Raw genomic sequence first — 20,728 nt, 5'->3', positions numbered from 1 at the left:
CAGATTGTAATATCTATCAATAAATAAATCTATGTTTATCAAAAAAAGAAAAAGGACAGATGCCTTTAAACGGATAGCAGAGCGACTAGAAGCGAGGGTTTACGTTCTATATTAGTATTTGTACAATGATTGATTTACTGAGAATAAAATCTGAGAATCCAGTGATTAGATACGAACTGAAACGAGAAACTAATCACAGTGAAGAATGAAAAGAGCTCCATAATCAAGGTCACAAGCTGTCTACCACAACTGAAACAAAGTTCACAGGAGATGTATATAGGGAGAGGGTGGTATACTCTAGTCTCCATCTAAGCAAAAATAAAGCAAAAAATTAGGTGGTTGATCAAGCTTCCAGGTTTCACTTTAATGTTGAGATCAAAGTAATATTTGCTTTTAAAGGTGTACATTTTTGGCTTCACTTTTGCTGGTAGATTATACTCCTTACTCCAAATGGTGTAATGGTGTATAGTCGAACTATATACATAAAACTATATTTTCAGTGAAGAAAATATAGGATAACGCTTATTTTTAGGTCCTTAAGTGTTTACTTTTGCAAAATTGAGCCGGAACAAGAACTGTGGGTAGATTTTTATCTATGTGAGCCTCAAAAATATTCATACCCAGAGCAGCATATCTACTGATATGATGATGTAAAAGAGAATTACATAATGCCTAACTCATGATCAGTAAAGGATCCGTTCAATTTCAGGAACGGGTATTCTTCGATCTTTATTAACCACAGTTAGCTTCCGTAACTATCTTCGAGAAGATGTACGAACTCAACTCAGGTCCAGAGTATTGCCAAAACTATTGTAAACCAAGACCTAAAATCGATTTAAAAGATATCTTAAACCATGGGGAGAGAAGTAAGGCCTCCTAGGTTCTTACGTTCCTTGACAATGTTAATGGATTACCTACTAGCTGTTAAATTTCTAACGAGTATAAATTGGTCTTTCCTATCCACATTGACAGTGCTTCAAAATGAAATTCATACTGAGCTCATTCAAAACAGTAAATTAGGAGGTATATTGTGAGCTTTATGGGCATACGTTTCAGCACCAGTGAGGTTTTGCGGATTGGCACTGTCGCAAATAATTACTTAACTGACATTTTAATTTTATTATAAATAAAAATCTATTTCCATTCATTATTAATCTTACATATTAATCTTTTAATTGGATACATTATTGATTCCTTGTTTATGGTAAACCTCTTAGAAACCTCCCTTCAGCTGTATCGTACTTTTTCAACTAGGTTTAGCGTTGTTACTCAAAGTCATGTCTGAGCTGTGTTCAATTGAAAAATTCATTATCACCAACACATACACGTAATAAGTACTTAAAATCTAAATTCTCTAGATTGAACAAAACATTCCCGATATTTTTACTCGTCTTATCATTTTTTTCCTATGCGAAAGTTGTGGTTCCATTAGAAATTGACGTGATATATTAATTAATTAAATCAAAATATGATTACAATCTGTACATTCCATCAATTATGCAGATTAAGTACTTACGAAGAAGTTGTCTTACAAGGATAACAAAAACCTATGTGAGTAGATTTTATTCCCAAACCCCTTAAGGAATTCTGTTTTACAAAATGAAGAATTTTACAGCCCCCACTAAGATTCTTTATATTTGCAGAGGAAAGTCAAGAAATGTTTCCTACAAGCTTAAGCCTACTTTCTCTACTAGCGTTCGGTAAGTATCCACTAAGTATTCCTTCAGTAATAATTACCCAAAATATCCAATTTTCTAATCGTTTGTAAACTACTTTAACAGGTCTTGCCCTTGAACCTAGCACGATAAAGTGGGTTCCATCAGCAGATCAGCATGACCACGAAATAAATCCTAATTTGTTAGTAAACAATGTCATTGGTATGATCACTGGGGCTCTCACTAAAACTATTAACGTCAGTATAGACAAGAACGTCAATTTCTACTATTACTCCAGGTACTCAAATTTATTTTCAAGGTTATTATTCGATTTAAATATATTTTTTAAGATTCTTAACGCTATCTTGCCTTTCATCTGTACATGAAGAAACATAAGCAAGACTTTCTAGAAGGATTAGCTCTAATTTCGTATGCCTTATAAGCAAGCTAGTTAGCTAGATACCTTACTAAGCACTGATTCAACTTGTCAACATAGAATTTCATTTCAATATTTGTTAGTATTTCTATCATACCTTCAGGTCCCTTTCCCGCTACTTTATAAGGGAGCACATACTGCTCTAATGTTTCCACATCTTTTTAATTTCCGCCACCAAAACTTATCTGTATCCACATTCCTAAAACCCTCGGATCTTGTAAATATACTACCTGTTAATATTTACATGATAATACTAACTATACTTATCAGCAGTGCGGCCGATTCACTCGACCAAAAAATGTAACTGTTTGACAGTTACTGTCATGTCAGTTTAGTGTCAAGTCAGTATTGCCGAACTAGGTCCGACGTAATAGTTGATAGTACAAGTAATGTCAGTGGACTAACTGCCGCCTTAACTGTCACATTTAATTGTCATACATATAACTCTTTTGGCTGAATAATTTATAATCAGATATAAACCACAAGTGTTTTTTTCCGAAAATTCATTCCTTTTATAATTACCTCAATATTTGGTAGCCGTTTTGAATTGATGTATTTTTCTTTTTAATTAATAAGTAGTGATTTTTAAGCTTGTTATAATAATTATAAATACATAAATTTAAGGAGGAACATTGAAAACTATAATTAAATTAGGACCTTACTAGATATAGAAATATAGGAGAATTAGGTGTATTTTTAATATAAATATTCCATGTATTAAGACATTTTTGGTTGGAGTTACTGGTTATAGGATCCAATGATGCTATAAATATATAATATTTTTATTTCGTAAAATCTGTCATATTTTGTATTTGTATTATGTATTCTAATGTTAAATATCTACCACTGAGAATTGTTAACCAATAGAGTTTCATAGTCAAAAAAGTACGAGGATCCTTGAGTAACATCGTTCGTAAACATGAAAGATGTATGAAATATCGATATTTATTAGTTAGAAGAAGTAAATGTGATAGGAACTGCTACCGGAAAATGTCGTGTATTATAAGCTAAATTTTAACTAAAGCGTAAAAGAAGATTCTAGCATGAAGGGAAAGAAATTTTCCCTCTTAAAAGGCGGTTAATATTATAAACTGGCCTATACACTTATCGGCGTACAGTCTGCTCAAGAAATAATTGTTTTCGCATTTTTGAAAGAGTGAAAATAAATAACTATCAATCGTACATTTAAAAAATCCTTCCTTACATTTGATTTTCCACGCCAGCACTCAGAGCGTTAGTAGTCTCACGTGAACTACTGTACTTAAACACTGTGTGTGCCGGTCCCTACGAAGATAAACATTACAAACTACCTGTATAGTTCATTAAACTAACTTTAATTAGTGTGATTATAAACATCTGTATGTTTTGCTGAGTTATAGTTTTATCAAAATAAATTTACTAACTACTGATCTTTCGTTATGAAATGTTGCTTTTTAAAAAAAATGTATTTATGGAACTATTGAACGAAAATACCTCTTCTAGAGGTCATATTTTAGCAAATGTACTCTATATGATTTTCTATTAGATTTTTTTAGTGTTGTACTGAATCATTAGTACTAAATCTCAAATAAATGTTTTCTATATATTTTCACCAAAATAAATTAACAGTATTGTAACATTATAATATTAATAGTATTATAATAGTGAATAGTTATGATATATATTGAGATCAGTAAGATCTAGAGAGGTTCATCACTATGATATTATTCAACTTAAGTTGTCACTATTTCAACCTCAATTTTACTAACTACCAAGGCACCCATAAACTTGAGTTAATATATGTCCTTATCTTGAATTAATCTAATATTTTTCGAATTATAGGAACAACACGGACAAGCCTATACTGCTAAATATCAGCAAACCGATAGATCCCTTATTAAAAGAGAACATCCATAAGCCATTCAAGATAGTTGTGCATGGCTATTTACATGCTGCTAAGAACACAATGCCTGAATCAATGAGAAAAGGTACGTTTTAACCACTTTTGAAAAAAAACTTAATAATCTCCTTTACGGGATTCAGAAAAAGCGGAAACATCTTAATTCATGCGCAGTCCACAACACTCCTTTGATTCATCATCAGTAACCGAATTTATAAAATTAAAAAAATTAAATTATTTTACAAAATGTACTGATAAACGAACTACGAAGCCATTAGATCATCCGATGAAAAAAAAATTGAATGGTATTTTAAGCTTTAAAACCAATCGTATTCTTTCAGAAATCCTTGGATTCCATGACGCTAACGTGATCGAGGTGGATTGGAGTTTCTTCTCCAGACATCCTTGGTATTTTGAAGTTGCGAAAAGGACTGACCTCATTGGACTCTGCATATCTAAACTTCTCGATACCTTAGTGAAGAACGGAGCTAATCCGGATGAAATGCATCTGATTGGCCACAGTCTCGGAGCTCACATCGCGGGATTTGCTGGTCAAAACTGTACTACAAAAATCGCAAGGATAACAGGTAAATTATAAGTTTATAATAATTTATTGTAAATAAGCATTCTCGCAATACGATTAAGATTCGTCATGTAACAAAATAAACTGTGTGACAATAGAAATTATATAATAGTAAAAAAAGAGACCAAACAAAAATGAAGAATTGGAAGATGAAACATGATTATGAGAAGATTTTTTTTTCTTTGTAACCCTCGAATACATTCAATGCCAACTTTATATTGACTTTCAGCCTGCCCGTTTCTTTAAAAGTTTGTTAAAATGATAAATTATTGTTTTATTTAATCCAATTTAAATTAAATATTTTTTTAAGGACTGGACCCTGCATTGCCTGGATTTAAAGACGCTCAGCCATTACAGCGATTGAATCCAACAGATGCGAAATTCGTCGATTGCATTCACACGAGTGGGGGAAGTTTGGGTTTCATGCGTCCAATCTGTGATGTCGATTTCTATCCAAACGGCGGCAGAAACTCCCAACCCGGTTGCTATTCAGTGGACCCGATGGGTATTTTTACATTAATACCAAAATTATTTTTCTCTATTCATTTTGATTTGGAAATTAACAAATTATAATGTTTTCTTCCTTAGGCATATGCAGCCATCTAAGAGCTCCGAAATATTTTCAAGAATCCGTAAACCCAAACGACAAGTAATTATTTCATTATTCTGATATTCTATAAACGTCTTATAAGAAAATATTTTAAATTCTTTCAATATGATTTGAGTGTGGAGCTTCTCAGTGGGTATGGTACCAAAATCCAGACCTGCTGATACCGGTTCAAACCCGTTAATAAAACAAAAGAAAAAGAATAAATTAAATTAAATTTATGTCACTGTATAAAATCTTGACAGATAAAACTCCTAGATCTTATTCAAATGTCGGCTTTCGCTCAAGAGATAAACTAACCTCCAAAGGATCCTTTTCAGTTGATACTGTGGCTCAACCACGCAGGAGTCTTTGTTAGTGGAGATGGATCTTTTTCACCCCATCATCAAATACTTTATAGTTATCCATCTCCAAGGAAAAAATAAAGTGTTGAGCTCCACAAATTGGTTCTATTTGGATTGAGTTTACCTCATGAACGAGAGCTGCGAGAGAAAGTAAGTAGTTGTGCCCTAATTAAAGCAGCAATAACCACCTTTAATAATCATAGTGAACATTAAAAATACATTACTCCGTCAAAGAAAAAATAATATAGAACTTGCACAAATTATATTAACTAACAACAAGCAAAATTAATTAAGGTAAAGGTTTTTGTGGCAACCGAAAATAATAGGACATATGATCGAACTCACAATAGGTAAGTAGATATTTTATAACTACAAAAGATCTGAATCTAAACTGTATAAAAAGCATATTCGATGGAGCGATAAAATAATATTGCAACTGTAATCTAATTTTATCTACCTCCTTTTAAAACAGTAAAAACAAAAGCCACCTAGCCGTCGGCAGAGGGAAATTTCATCATATTTTTTTTTTAACAGGAGAAATAAATTTATGGCTAAACACTAAACATCAATAGGAAAGTTCTTTGAGCTCTTGTTTTCAATCATGCCTTTTTGAAATAAATATAAACAGAACTCTTTATTTATTGCCACATTACTCCGGCTTGTGGGCAATAAATAGAACAATCTCACTACACTCCTATTTAGGGCTTGAGTAACAGGTGCCTAATTTTGAGATCGATAAGGTGCCCCAACCGTCTTTATTTTCCCTAACAAATGTTACATACATTTATTTCAGGTTATAGTTCTTTCTTCATTTTCATATTTGATATAATTAAAATCATTTTTAAGTGATAACACTGAAGCTTATATTTTAAATTGCAGCTTGATAACTTACTTTTAAAACTTGTTTAGATTCCCTATGGCTAAATGCCCGGAAATCCCAGTCAAGGTTCCAGTGGAGTGCACTTACGACGGTGTCAATATGGGTTACTACCTCAATTCAAGGTAAACCAATCTGTGTTCCCGTAGTAGTCTGGTATTAATGTATATTAACAATGTACTCAGAATTATCATGCTTTGTGTCAAAACAGTGTGAAAGGAATTTACTACGGGGTGACCAATCGTAAATCACCATTTGGAGTTGTTGAACTACCATCAAATGCTTCTTCGAAACCCAGTACCAGACGAAAAAGGCTCAGTGTATATAACAAATACAAGTTTGGTGAATTTAAATGTTCTCTGCATAACGCATACCTTATTCTATAAAATAACTTGTTTCGACTTCCATGGGTGTAAAATTTGCTAATCACCAATCTATCGTTTAAACAGTTGCAATAAACATGCACGTCATTAAGAAATTGTAATGAATAAACCTTATTAAGCAATATTACAATAGAGTGCTATTTATTGAACCTGGTGTATTCAGAAATAAAAATATAACAATAACATTTCTTTTAATAAGTTATTTTTAATATTGTCCACTATAGTAATTATAATATATTTGTTCGAACCCGAGTTTTGGCTATAATGGAAATAACGGGCGCATTTACAGTATGGTTTTCCGTCGCAAAACCTGCGCCCACTTAATTGATGAAAGACCTAACCCGTCTTTGAACAGGACTGTTAACGCCATATATATATATATATATCCATATATATATGTGTATATTAATTAAAATGTAAATCTTTTTTTTTTTTTTTTTTTAAATGAAGAATTGTGCGTGTGTGTGGTCGTGAAATACCAGCCAATGGAATCATTTGCAACAACAATACAACAAGTTGCGGGCTAAGTCCACACGCCCCTGTACACTGGCCCCAGTCGAGTAGCCAACTTACAGTCGCCCAGTCGCTGTACTTGTCACCAGACCTTTCTGGATGAGATCTTCGGGGCGGTTTGCTGTGTGGGGCCACTTACGTTAAGAACAGAACTTCGTCTCCGACCTTTTCGGTACGAACTACAGGACCCCGACCCATCGGAGTTCATCAGTTTTGTAATTAGCAATTTTTTTTTTATTGTAATTTGTTTTCAGAGGGAGTATTTTTTTTTATTATTTTGTTAATTGAGCTCTATATTATTTAGAAGGTTTTTATTTGTTTTCAATATAATTTATGTATTTAATTTAATTTAATTTACAAATAAATGATTTATCCGAGCCAGCGTTTATTTATTTTTTTTTTAGTTAAGCTTTCCAACAAGGAGACTATGTCGAATTGAGGTGGCTTAACAAGGACTAACATGTATAAAAATCACTTAACTTTAACTTATTACTACATAAGTTTAAAATTAATCCTTGCTTGCTAAAAAATACCAATTTGTTCATTATACACAAAAGCAATACTTGCGCTTTCTATAGTTCCAAATTCAGGTAAGTGAAAGCTAAAAATCTGTCAAGTTTATATTAATCAATTTTTATTATTACTAGCAGTGAAAGATGTTTAATTATTACAAATAAAAAAAAAATACTTTGCTTATAAATAATAAAAAAGGTACTTTATATAAAAACTCTTATATCATGAAGAAGCTTCTCACCAAAAATAATTACCCTAAAGACAAAGTCGAGCGATTGGATTCCATGATGCCTGACAGTGAAAAGCTGAAACACGATGAATCGGAGCACCACAAGTACCCTACGCAGAAGTTCAGACCCAAAAACAAGTACTATTTTGGAACATACAATATAGACTTCCTAATCCAGGTAGGAAAATTAAAACAGATCAGAGCAGAACTAAAGAGACTAAAAATATCAGTAATGGGCCTACAAGAAACCAGGTACACAGACACAGAAGCCTTAGAGTCAGGTGATTTTAAAATTTACAAAGGACCCCCAGACAAGAAGATAATGCGAGGGATGCCTCACCTTGGGACGGCATTTATAGTGGATAAAAAATTTCTGAACACCGTAGTGGGATTCAAGGAAGTAAGTTCCAGGTTGTCATTACTTACAAAAAAATACACTACCATAAACGCACATGCCCCCATAAATGAAGATAATAAGAAAAACTCAGAGAAAGTGGAACAATTCTGGGAAATTCTGGAAAAAGAGATGATAAAAATCCCCCAAAACCATGTAAAAATCCTCCTTGGCGATTACAACGCGCAAATAGGGAAAGAAAAAAGATACAATAATATTGTTGGGGAGTATCCGGCACACAAATGGACCAACAGGAATGGAGAAAGACTGGTACAGCTATGTAAAATCTCCGACTTAAAACTTATGTTAACACATTACAGAACAAAACCAGTAAGAAAACGACGTGGGTTTCCCCTAACTACACCCTAGGGGAGTATCAGTTGGATCATGTGGCAACCTCCAAAAAAAATTATAAAGAGGTCCAAAATATCAGAGTGAAAAGAGCATTTAATGTTACTTCCCTTCTCAAATTAAGATGAATTTTATACCTGCTAGAAAGACAACCAGAACTGAACCTAAGAAAAAAGCAATATCAGTAGACAGAGGAGTTCTAGTAAAAGAAAAGGAACAGGAATATAGAGAAAAATTAAAATCACCGGAAAAATGGGAAGAATTGACACAAAATTTAACAGCAGTTGCAAGAGAGCTGGCACGACGCAACCTCCGCAAGAAGAAAGTATGGTGGAACATAGAATGTGAAAATGCCATTAGGAAAAGGATGGAAGTATGGAAATCATGGAAATAATGGAACCAGCATAAAACCTCTAAAAATCTAGAGGAATATAAAAAGGTTAGAAATGAAGCACATGGAATAATGAGAACATCAAGAAGAAAATTCTACAACGAATAACTGGCAGAAATGAAAGAAAATTTCAAGAGGAACGAAACTAGACTCTTTTACAAGGCAATCAAGGGAAAAATTAAAGGGTACAACCCTCCAGGACTGGTAATGCAGAGAAAAGACGGAACTCTAGCCCTAAACAAATCCCGAAACTGAAATTCTAGCAGAATATTTCGAAAACCTCCTAAGCTGTGAAAAACCTAATGAGAAATTAGTGGTAGAGAAAAACACCCCACAAAACATAGATTCAGACCCACCAGAAGAAGAAGAAATAAAATCATTTAAAAATAATAAGGCCTCTGGTGAAGGCGGCGTCCTGGCAGAAATGTGGAAATTGACGAGTGACAACTTCAGAAGGAAATCCTGGAAATGTTTATGGAGGTTTGGGAGAAGGAAGAAATGCCAGAAGAATGGGAAACCGCCTTAACACATCCTTTACATAAAAAGGGGTCCAAAACCAATGTTAATAACTATAGAGGAGTTTCATTACTATCAGTTAAATATAAGATCTTCTCTAAAGTCCTGCTGAATAGACTGGAATTACAAATAGATGGAAGAGGAAAAAAAGGATGCGAAGTGGTCCGAAGAAAGAAAAGAAAGGCAGTCGAGGATCATGAAACTGCGATGGGAGGAAAGAAAATCAAGACTCTCAAAGAAGCCTAACCATTGATATTCACGTGGTCCTTAGTGGCCGATACGTGATATATATAAAAAAAAAGAAGGTACTGTCAGATTTAAGTATCCGATATTTTCGGTTCCCTTTTTGATTTGTAAAAAGTCTGGGTCGGAGGTCTCATTTTCCGATGCCCTCTTGCCCCGGACAACGGAAGACCCCGAAGACGCCGCGACTGCGATGCCGTATTAATTATCTATCGTGGTATGCAAGATAGAACCTGGACTGACCCTAATACCACGCTACAGCCAAGGACTTGCTGGCCAGCCTCCGAGATAGAAAGAAGTTCTTCCGGGCACCTGAAGCGAAGTACAAGGTCTTCACCATTTCGCCTACTAGCCTACCTGGACGAGGGAAGCTCCAATCAGACGCAGAAGTGACCGCGACAGCGAAACTTCCTACATAGTCATCAGATAAGCCATTATTCTATTAGCCATGAGACCATCCAAATTTTTTCTCATATCATATTATTATAGATAAACGATTTATTAACGCTCTAACCCAAATTGCCCCTCCAGGGAATGGACATTTAGTCTTATCAAAAATATATTTCAGTTTATACTGTATAAAGTTGTCAAAAAAGAAAAAACAAAATAAGAAGGATGGTTTCCATAATTTGTTTGAAATTATTATTATTTTAATATATATGTAACTATAGTATACAAATTTACTTATATTTTTAATTAATCAATAACATATATTTAATAAACTATTTTTGGAAAACTCGTGATCGAACACCTGTGCGTACAGCTAAGTAACCTAAAACCTATTATTACATGTTGGGCTTCATAGTACTCCTGAAGAGCGAGCACCATGGTGGTAAAACATAATTGGGTACTCCCAATGTGTGTTAGTTGTATTATTTATGCACTTCCTGGACTCCTGGACTAAAGTAATTTAAACATGATTTCATTTTTGAATGGATGCATAGCTTGCTAAAGGTTAAAATGATTGCTATATATTATTTTATTATCTCTATAGTAAATGAAGTAAAAATCATTACGTGATTTCCAGACGGGCAGTCTCTATCGAAGTTTAATAGGTCGGTGGCAACTACCACAGGATCTATCTCTAGATTTATTATTTGTTTTAATATGTGGGATTACACCCTTCATTCCAACCAACGTAAAATGCTTATTAGATTACTTGAAACCATCTTTAAAAGACTTTCCACCTCTATGGAACAACTTGTTCCAAAGAGGTAACTTATATAAACATTAAAAGATCTTAACAAAGTTTGTTATTGAGACCTCATTGAAGTCCCGGCAAACGGTATAACCTTCAGTTACGACGCCTTTTGATGTTAATATTATTAATCTGAAATGTCATTGCTATTTGTGATTACCTTTTAAAGCAGATAACTTCGCAACTCCTTCTCCTCAGCAATATAACTTTTAGAAGTGAAACAATTCATCATGACTCAAGAAAATGATGACTTGGGTAATAAAGTTTTTAACAACATTTTTGAAGAAGGAATTATAATTTACTTAATGTTAATGTATTTTAATATTTCTTTCAGTTCTTCTTGAAAGAGTATTCCTTGGTATTGTAATGTCTGAAACAGATGAACAATTTGAAACTATTATTAATAAAGTTTTACTGTCAGTTATACAAAAACTATCAAGTCCTAATGAAAGTGTGAAGAATAAGGTAGGCCTGAAAATACTATTCTCTCCTCTTTTACAATGTTCTTCAAGAACTTAAAGATGGTTAAGAAAGTAAAAAAAGTTTAAATCTGAAATTATTTCTGTGATTACCGGGTATCTGTTTATAATTATAATCTATGAATATTTGTTTTAAGGTGATTGAATTATTATCACATGTATCAAAGAGAACAAAGGCTGCAAAGTCAGTGCAGTTACCTGTAGAAACCTTAGTATCATATTATGGAGATTCAAATGCTTCAGCATTCATAGTAGTAAGTTATATTATTTATTTTTATATTAATCTTTTCTTTATTCATATTTAAACAGATCTGTGTCTTATTTTTTTCTAGAATTTTACTATAATTTACATCAAGATTGGGTTTCCTCGTCTCCCTAAAGATAAAAAATTTGAGTTGTTACCTCAGTTAATGTCTGCAGTGAATAATAAGCCCCTTCAACATCAAGAAAGGTAGTTTTTGACATTTTAAATTTTTTTATTGTTAATAATTCTTCAAATAACTTTTTATCTGATAAGAATGAAATATGGAGTATGACAAAATTCATTCCCTATCATCATGATGTCTCTGATCTAATGCAATCAGTGATGATTCGTGCCCAATCAGATACTCAAGAAGTACAGTTGTTAGCACTCTATTTCGACCTATTTAACCGTTGTATAAATGGTTGAATATGTTATAGCCCTTATTCAAAATCAATTCAAACTACCCTTGCCATGACACCCTCAAAATTAATTCATCCTTAGGAATTTTGTGATTTTATTGAGAGCTCGGTAAACAATGAAGTTATGGGCTTTGATCAAATATCAAATTTTATTATTTAAAATCTTCCTTGTAAAGAAGTTCTTATTCTAACTAATGTCTACTATTTTCAGAATTGGGCACTTCTCTGTCTTTTGGGAATATTCTAAAGTTGTCATGATGAATTCCTATCCTCCAGCCTTCTTCCTTCCTTTTTTAATTTTTCTAATAAAAATACATCTTCACCTTTTAGTTTCTCTTGAAATACATAATTTTATTTCAGATCATGACTTTGATTTTATAAAACCTTATTTAACTGTACAATAATCTTATCTGTTAGTATAATGTATTTCTATTTTTTCTTTTTTTTTAATAATTTATTTATTGATATTTACAACCGTATACATATATACACATCAAGTTTCTAATTTTTAAAGTCAAACTTTTGATGAGGTTTGGCTTGAAGACTTGCTTTTCCTACTAAAAACTTTACTTCTACTACCTTATCTACAATGCAATTTACTTTCATACCAAACAAACATTTTGCAGTGAAAGTGAGTGCTGATCTTTCTGAAATTAAATGTCTTAAAGCCGGAGTACTGAACTATGGGTAGTATTATGGACCCAATATTATTTCATATATACCTCATTTTTATTCTTGGTTCTTTATTGCATTAGGTTTACAAATCCTTAGAAAAAAATAAATAATTAAAATTCCAATTTAAGATTTTAAAATTAATTTATCATTATTTTACAAAACTAATTTTAAAGTTTTTACTAATATTAACTTAACATATCAGATTTTTATTATTTAGTTCCAATTTAATTTATTTTCAGCCTTTTAGTATTACTCATTGCATCAAGTAAAGATTACGTTTATCCAAGAGATGAAAATGAAGGAAAGAATTTATTCAACCTGGGCGACAAGGACAATTTAAAGAAACTCTTATTGTCAATCATCATGGATGTTTTTATGTTTCCTTATGGGTGAGTGAAATTGTATTTCTATGAGTTATAGAATACAATGTTTTCGTTAGTAAGCAGTTATTTATTTATTTTCATTTTATTAAAGGAAATATTTTAACGAGTTAGCCACTGTCTTGGCACATTAATTTATCGAGATAGTTTTGCTTCAATTCATGTAATAAATCAGTTTTTCATTGGTTATTTATTTATATGCTAACTATGGCTTATTGTAATTAAATGTTAGATTTTTAATAGTTGTGAAAAAATTTATTGATTCTTTTTATTTTAAGTTTAAGTGCTATTACTGCTTCAGCTAGCTATCGTAGTGAAAGTATGTTATTCAGTCTATTTTTTTTTTTTTTTTTTTTAAGTTGTCAATTTGTACATTATACTGCATCCAAAAAATTAATTTTAAATACCGGATATTATTGCATTCCTTCATTTTTCTGAAATAGTGTAGTTTTTCATTAAACATTATGCTTATTTAAGCATGATGAAACATAAGCACAGAGATGTATGCAGTCTACAGAATGACAACTTCTGTGAATTAAAACAATTCTTTATTGGTTTAGTAGTATTATTATGACGAATTAAATATCATGGTTTATTTTTTTTGTTTTATAAGCTGAGTCATCTCTTTATTTCCTTAACTCTACAGCAAACTTTTTAAAGTTCAGATTTGCAATACAAAAACCTTTCAGCCAATAATAATAATTCTACTGTCGGTGTGTCATCCTCCAATTATTATAAATTTTTTGTCTTGACAATATCTCCAAATCTTGAATGCCTCATCTTCATTGTTTTGACATGAATCTCCCCAAAGGCATTGTATAGCTTCTGGTTGTTATATCACTTCTATTTTTCTCCAACAGAACTTTTCTTTTGAAGTTAGATATTGTCCAACACTCAGGTTAATACAGAAATATGGTAAAGATTTAGAGAGGATGAACTTAGTCTGTCTAGATAGTGTTCAGCTGATTATATTGTTTTTACCGTTCATATATTTGAAACGATTCAAATAAATTTTATTTTAAGGTTTTCTTACAAAAATAATTGTTAATATTCTCTTTTATTTTAAACTACTTAACTGAATTTATTAAGTCAATTCTATTTCAGTGTTTATTCTGCTAGTAATTAATTTTTCTTTCAATATTCTCTGAAATGAAGATTTTTTTCTTAATTTGCATGACTTCATTGCTGAACCAGATAAAATAGAAAGATTTGTTGATATCTTGTGAGTTGTGCATTATGTTTTTCTTTCAGCTGTGTTAGTGAGCAGAATCTGACAGATATATCACAGTATTCATACAGAAGGCTAACTCAAGATGGGTTCTTGGACATGTCAGCTGATGCAATGGAAAAGGTTTGTAAAATATCTTTCTGTATTTATTGTTAATACTTTTCTTGAATCTAATTTATAATAAACAATAATGTGATGTATTATTTGCTTGTATATAAATCAATGTGAACTTAATATTTGTTATTCATAGCTGATCAGAAACTTCATTTTCCATACCACCAAAGTAGAATAGTTATATTGTTCCTTCTTCAAAAATTCTAAAATTAACATATAGGCAAGAAAGTAATGTCGTTTTTTGGGCATGTCACTATTTCATTGCCATTTCTTAGCTCATTGTGTATATATCCAGTATTACATGCTTTTTGAGTTTCGCTAGGGTAGTTACAACAGTTACTACCGAAAACATTTGTCATGTTTATTCAAATGTCTTAGAGCTCATAAATGCTATAGATTGTTTTCTTAGTTCAAATCCGGCCATTTTGATTTTTCCGACTTGTATCAATAAGGAATATCCTCAATGTTAGACAATGTTAATGCAGAAAGTAGAAGCAAATCCGTGTCAGACAATCAAGGAATTGTCACACTTAACAACCTTTGGTGAAAGATCCAAATACATTCGCAGCAGATTGGTATAGTAAGCAAAGCAGATGTTTGGGTCCCACTTAATCTGTCTGAAGAGAATAAAGCTTACCAATTCACCACATGCAACTTATTTGTTCAACAGCAGAATACGGAAGCGTTTTTTGATTGCTTGATTGCCTGAGATGAAATATGGGTCCTCTATAATAATCCAAAGGTGGTGAATCTCTGCTAATGAAATGCCAGGTCTATACCCTAATAAGGCCTTTTGGTGGAGTATTTACAGCATTGTTTATTTTGAAGTTCTGAAACCTGGACAAATTGAATCCAGCCCTTTGCTGTGAACAATTGGATTGTGTAAATCGATCTTTAATTGAAAAGTGGCCAGTGATTGTTAGTAGAAAAGCATTATTCTCCAACATGGTAATGCAAGACCACATTGCACAAGAAAAACCCTGGTAAAAATTAATGAATTGGGATGAAAGGTGCCTCACTTATCATACACATTGATGTTGCACCATAAGATTTCCATTTATTCTGATCCCTTCAAGGCAAAAGATTTGCAAATTTGAATGATATCCTAAATGCTATCTCTATATATTTTCCTCAAAAACTAATTGATTTTTATCAATCCAGCATTGAAAATGTGCACATTAGATGGCAAAAGGCTGACAATAATGAGGTTGACATCATTGATTAAAAATAAAAACTCCTTAAAATGTGTTTGCTTGATTTATTGTAAGAAAATAACATTATTTTCCAGTTCCCCCTTTATAATTAGACTTAATAATATCTTCCGTTGTGTGTTTATGTTTGCTTCTTGGTCACCACTTTAATGGGTGACTGCTCTATCAATAAGTGAGTACCTACTGAGGCTCATTGACATACAGAATATAACTTATCTGTACATAGTTTCTAACGTACTATACTAGTAAATGGTGAGTTGCAATTAGTCAACTTGAGCTTTAAGACTTTTAAGAAAGTCTCTAAAATAAATATAAATACATAAATAATAATTTATAATACTATTTTATGATTCTATTATGAGAATGTAAGAATTAAAAAAAAAACTAACCTGTTTGTTTTATTATATTCAGACAAAGGTAGAATGCATTCGAATGCTCACATCTGGTCTGTACACTCCCAATCAAGAGTACCCAGCTCTGGTCGTTGCTTCTGGTGATTATAGATCTTCTGTTTCACAATTGGCAGAAGATAGGATAAAGAAAATTATGCGGTAATCATTGCTTGAACAATTTTTTATTTTATTTATTAATTTTCAATATATCTGTTATGATATTATAATGTAGTTATTTGATTTTTAATTTAATTTTTTTTTTCATTAGTGACATTGATACGAATAAGGTTGAAGCAGTAACTCCTCTTTATTCTATTTATCTTGGAAGTGATGCAGGCTCAACCCCAGACAAACTTCGGGGATCTATAAATATGAGAATCAGACTTAAAATTTTGCAGCATATTTCTAAATTTACTGTTATTTTGTATCCAATAGCGATCAGAGTGAGTAAATGACTTTTAATATTTGTATATTGTGAACTGTAATGTGAAATTATTTTTATTACACACATGAGCTATGGCAATTGATACATTGCAAAATCATCATATTTTGTTACTATAGAGTCTTTCAGATCATAATTGCCTTGATTTTAAATTTTAAACAGACTTTTTCACTTTGATATAGATGTTCTAAAAATCAATAGCGAGTTACAAAGTGTGATATTTGTTGGCCATACAAATGAATATTTTCCCAACTTGTTTAAAGTCCATTTAAACAATCATTTGAACAAGAATTGTTCTGTTTTTTTGTAAGTTTACTCAATTTCTGTATCTCTATCACCTATCTTTTTTAATTTAGGACTGAAATACGCTTTGAAAGTGTGATGCATATTGAAAAGTGTTTAACATTAGGTGTTAAAATACCTGTACTTGGGTAGGATTATAATATAATATTATTGGATGAAGACGAGAAAACTTTAAAACTACATACAACTATATTTATATAAATTAGTAAGAAAATAGGTTTCAAAATAAATTGATATAAAGCAAAATATATGGTTAACAGCAAAAATGGCAATAAAATCAGTGATATAGATATTGAATAGGTAGTGAGGTTTAGTATTTAGGATCTGCAGTAACTAGAAAAAAAAAACAAAGTGATGAGGAAATAAAGGTGGGATTAATTACAGGAAATGCTTGTTGTTTTTCAATTTCAAAATTGCTTAGCTCGCACCTGTTTGCAAACTTCAAAGTTAGAATTCACAAAACTATTATCCTTCCTGCTGTTCTTTAAAGATGTGAAACCAAGCCTCTTACACTAAGGGAAGAACAGTGTATTAAGGTTTTTGAATGTATAATATAAAAAATATTCGGACCAAAAAAAGGATTAATAACTGGAGAATTTAGAAGTCTACACTACTCCGAATTGAGGTAACTACACCTGGTAATCATAATTCAGGTTATAGCATTGCGACAAACAGAATGGTTGTGTAAGGTTTTTGGGCTTAGTAGCAATCTTAAGATGTTAATGAACACTGATCCAATGGGTAAATGTCCAAGGGGTAGACTGAAACGTAGCTAGAAGGATTGCATCAAGAATAATCTGGTAGATTTGGGTTTATATGAGCATCTAATCAGATGGATTTTTGCCCAAAACAATTTTGTAGTGTTCTTATTGGCTAGAAAAAAAACTTCGTGGCACCCTTATCAAGTTAAAAATAAATTATGGTACAATTATCCTAAGAGCGGTTGAATATGTCGGAATAGAAGAAATAACTATGCTAAGAAAGTCCCGGAATGTACTATATATTTGCTATTTTAATTTTAATTTTTTTTCTTTCCATATTTTTGTAATATTTTGAGAAAGTGGCCTTCGCTTGGGGCACCCCTGGCATACACTTGGAGTACTCCAGGATGTTGTGGCACCCAGTGTGGGAACCACTTATGTAGACAGCAATTGATGGTATCAGCATCGATCCTTCTGGTTCAGTTAACCTTTATTATTATTATTATTATTCCCCTTTTTGGGAGTTTTGGATTTTTGAAATGATAGGACATTGAATGTACTGATCCATATAGTAATACTAATACATGAATATTAGCATTTCATATTTTTCTTTTAATTTTGTTTTTTAAACTTGTTTCATAAAAATCATTTATTATTTCATTATTTATAATTCCAGGTTCTCTTTGAGTCACTCTATGGATCCTTTGCCAATCAGAAATTGAGAGCATTTGCATTGTCCTATGCCAGTATGATTATCCAACAGTGAGTAAATGATCAAAAAAAAAAAAATTGTTAAATAAACAAAAATTAAAAAATATAAGTTTAATCAGTATTTGACTTCTTGATTTGTCTCTATTTGGAAAATAGTATTATTTTTACTGTTACTTATGTTAATATGTAGGATCTGATTAACTTATATTTGATATTTTAATCTTTAAAATGTATTAAGACCAAAAAAAATAGGTGACAACCATAAGGCCTATAGACCTATTTTTCTGACATCTTTCTTAATGAAAGTACTTGGGAAAATCATAGACAGACATATTAGGGAAGCTACACTGGTAGAAAGCAACTACACAGAGCAAAATTTGCCTACCTAGCCAGTAAATCCTGCGAGGATGCCTTACACCACCTCATGTCCAGGATTGAGATGAGCTTGGCCAATAAGGAAATTATTGCTAGCGTCTTTATTGATATTGAAAGTGCCTTTGACCGCACCCCTTATAGAACCATCGCAAGAGCCATGGAAATTAAAGGGGTGAGACAGCTTTCTTCCAAATGGATTAGCGCAATGCTAGAAGGAAGATTGCTTATATTAGAGCTGGGTTACACTAAAATGCGGATGAAGCCTGTTGGTGGCTGTCCGCAGGGTGGTGTATTATCTCCTCTCCTTTTGTGCATGATGGTTGACACCTTTCTGATCAAATCTAATGATACAGGTTTTTATACAAATGGATATGCTGATGATATCACTGTGCTGATAGGAGGCAAATTTCCAAAGACTATTTCTGGATTACTTTGGAGAATGGTGGACGTTAACAATGGATGGTGTCAGGAATATGGCCTTGGCATCAATCCTCAAAAGGCCAGTCTTTGTGTCATCACTAATAGACAGAATATCGCAATCAGATCACTGCATCTGAAATGTGAACGATTGGAATTCTGCATTGAGGTCAAACATCTTGGGGTTACTCTTGATAGTAAACTGAAATGGCACCTTCATGTTGAAAGGACCAATATGAAGGCATTGAGGTGTCTTTGGGCATGCAAAGAAGCCGTAGGTAAATCCTGGAGCCTTAAACCAAGAGTTATTTATTGGTTGAACATGGCATCATGACCCATATGACTCATTGTCTGACCCATTGACCCATTGTCTTATATGCCACTATCATATAGTGGCATAAGGCTATGACCAGCAAATCTCAACCCTGGCTTGGGAAACTTCAGAGACTGACATCCCTCATGATGACTGATGCTATGAGCAACACTCCCTCTGCAGCAATAGTGGTTCTATTGAATATAACACCACTGCATATAGAGGCAAAAAGCTGAGGCTTGCAAAATTAGGAATGAACTCCCATTCCCTAATCTATGAAGGATATGGAAGCTTGTTCAGGATGATCAATGAAGACAGGACACTGCTTATGCAATCTGATCTTCAAGTGAAAAAGTATTGTGACATTTATTATAGTGTTAACATTGAAGAGGCTACCCCACACAAACCATGCAATGAGGTAAACTGTTATACAGATGGTCCTGATTGGAGCAAGGCTTTGGAGCAGGAATATGGAGGATCGGCAAACCTAATGAAGGCAACTTCATATGGCTAGGAAGGCACACAACAGTCTTTCAGGTTGAGGTGTTCGCAATTAATGTCTGTGCCCAGAATTTAATAAAAGAGGGCACGAGGGATATGCTAATCACGATTTTTATGGATAGTCAGGTAGCTATCTATGCGCTGAGTAGTTATTTAGCCCGCTCTAAATTGCTGAAAAAGTATTAGATTAATCTTAACTCTCTTTCCTTAGCCAACAAGGTGTGGGTAGATTGGGTACCTGGTCACAAAGACATTAAAGGTAATGAGCAAGCAGAATACCTTGCTAGGAAAGGATCTGAAACTGCTCCCTTTACACCTAACTCTGTAATGTGTAATATGTCTCTGCCATGCGAAGAGGCATATCAAAATGATTGCCGAGAGCAAGGCTGGGTTATTTTGGAGGAACACCAGTGGACTAGATTAGTCAAAGTTGTTACTAAAGGGATCCTGCCCAAAAAGAAGTAACACACTTCTTAATATGGACAGGAGCACTCTAAAGGCGGATCCACATGTTGGCCGCTCGCCACGAATCAGAGGCTTGTACAAATGCTCAGTAAACAAATAGCGGGCTATTCACATGTCAGTGTTATTCAGAGAGGCAAGCATGGTGGACAATAAGTGGTTTCAGCCATTGCACTGGGATTATATTATTTTTATTACAAAAAAAAAAATGAAAGGAAATTAAATATAAATAAATAAGATTAAATATAA

The 20,728-nt window shown here is 32.7% G+C and overlaps 3 protein-coding genes across 3 annotated transcripts in view; all 3 read left to right on the top strand.

The window, feature by feature from the left end:
* The window catches only part of LOC106687436 (lipase member I), a 9,606-nt gene extending 2,684 nt beyond the window's left edge, over positions 1–6,922 (top strand). Inside the window, exons 2-9 of the mRNA XM_014431323.3 lie at positions 1,644–1,700; positions 1,782–1,953; positions 3,913–4,058; positions 4,312–4,557; positions 4,864–5,058; positions 5,142–5,202; positions 6,414–6,506; positions 6,593–6,922. Coding sequence (XP_014286809.1) covers positions 1,658–1,700; positions 1,782–1,953; positions 3,913–4,058; positions 4,312–4,557; positions 4,864–5,058; positions 5,142–5,202; positions 6,414–6,506; positions 6,593–6,767 — 1,131 coding nt within the window. The 5' untranslated portion in view covers positions 1,644–1,657 and the 3' untranslated portion in view covers positions 6,768–6,922. The remainder of the gene's footprint in view (positions 1–1,643; positions 1,701–1,781; positions 1,954–3,912; positions 4,059–4,311; positions 4,558–4,863; positions 5,059–5,141; positions 5,203–6,413; positions 6,507–6,592) is intronic.
* A 1,092-nt stretch (positions 6,923–8,014) lies between these two features.
* LOC106687439 (craniofacial development protein 2-like) lies at positions 8,015–8,782 on the top strand. The gene has a single exon (XM_014431326.1). It carries the CDS (start codon positions 8,015–8,017, stop codon positions 8,780–8,782), a length of 768 nt encoding a protein of 255 aa, XP_014286812.1.
* Positions 8,783–10,705: 1,923 nt separating this feature from the next.
* LOC106687444 (proteasome adapter and scaffold protein ECM29) overlaps positions 10,706–20,728 on the top strand; it is a gene marked incomplete in the record, with an annotated part of 47,587 nt that continues 37,564 nt past the window's right edge. Inside the window, 9 exon segments of the mRNA XM_024361938.2 lie at positions 10,706–11,367; positions 11,447–11,577; positions 11,729–11,845; positions 11,924–12,042; positions 13,169–13,318; positions 14,561–14,660; positions 16,274–16,413; positions 16,523–16,697; positions 18,377–18,462. Coding sequence (XP_024217706.2) covers positions 11,343–11,367; positions 11,447–11,577; positions 11,729–11,845; positions 11,924–12,042; positions 13,169–13,318; positions 14,561–14,660; positions 16,274–16,413; positions 16,523–16,697; positions 18,377–18,462 — 1,043 coding nt within the window.

This window comes from Halyomorpha halys, unplaced genomic scaffold (genome assembly GCF_000696795.3).
Source record: "Halyomorpha halys isolate HHAL.00 unplaced genomic scaffold, Hhal_1.1 Scaffold964.1, whole genome shotgun sequence".
In the NCBI taxonomy this organism is placed as follows: Eukaryota; Metazoa; Arthropoda; class Insecta; order Hemiptera; family Pentatomidae; genus Halyomorpha; species Halyomorpha halys.
This window is presented reverse-complemented; position numbering and strand designations above follow the sequence as displayed.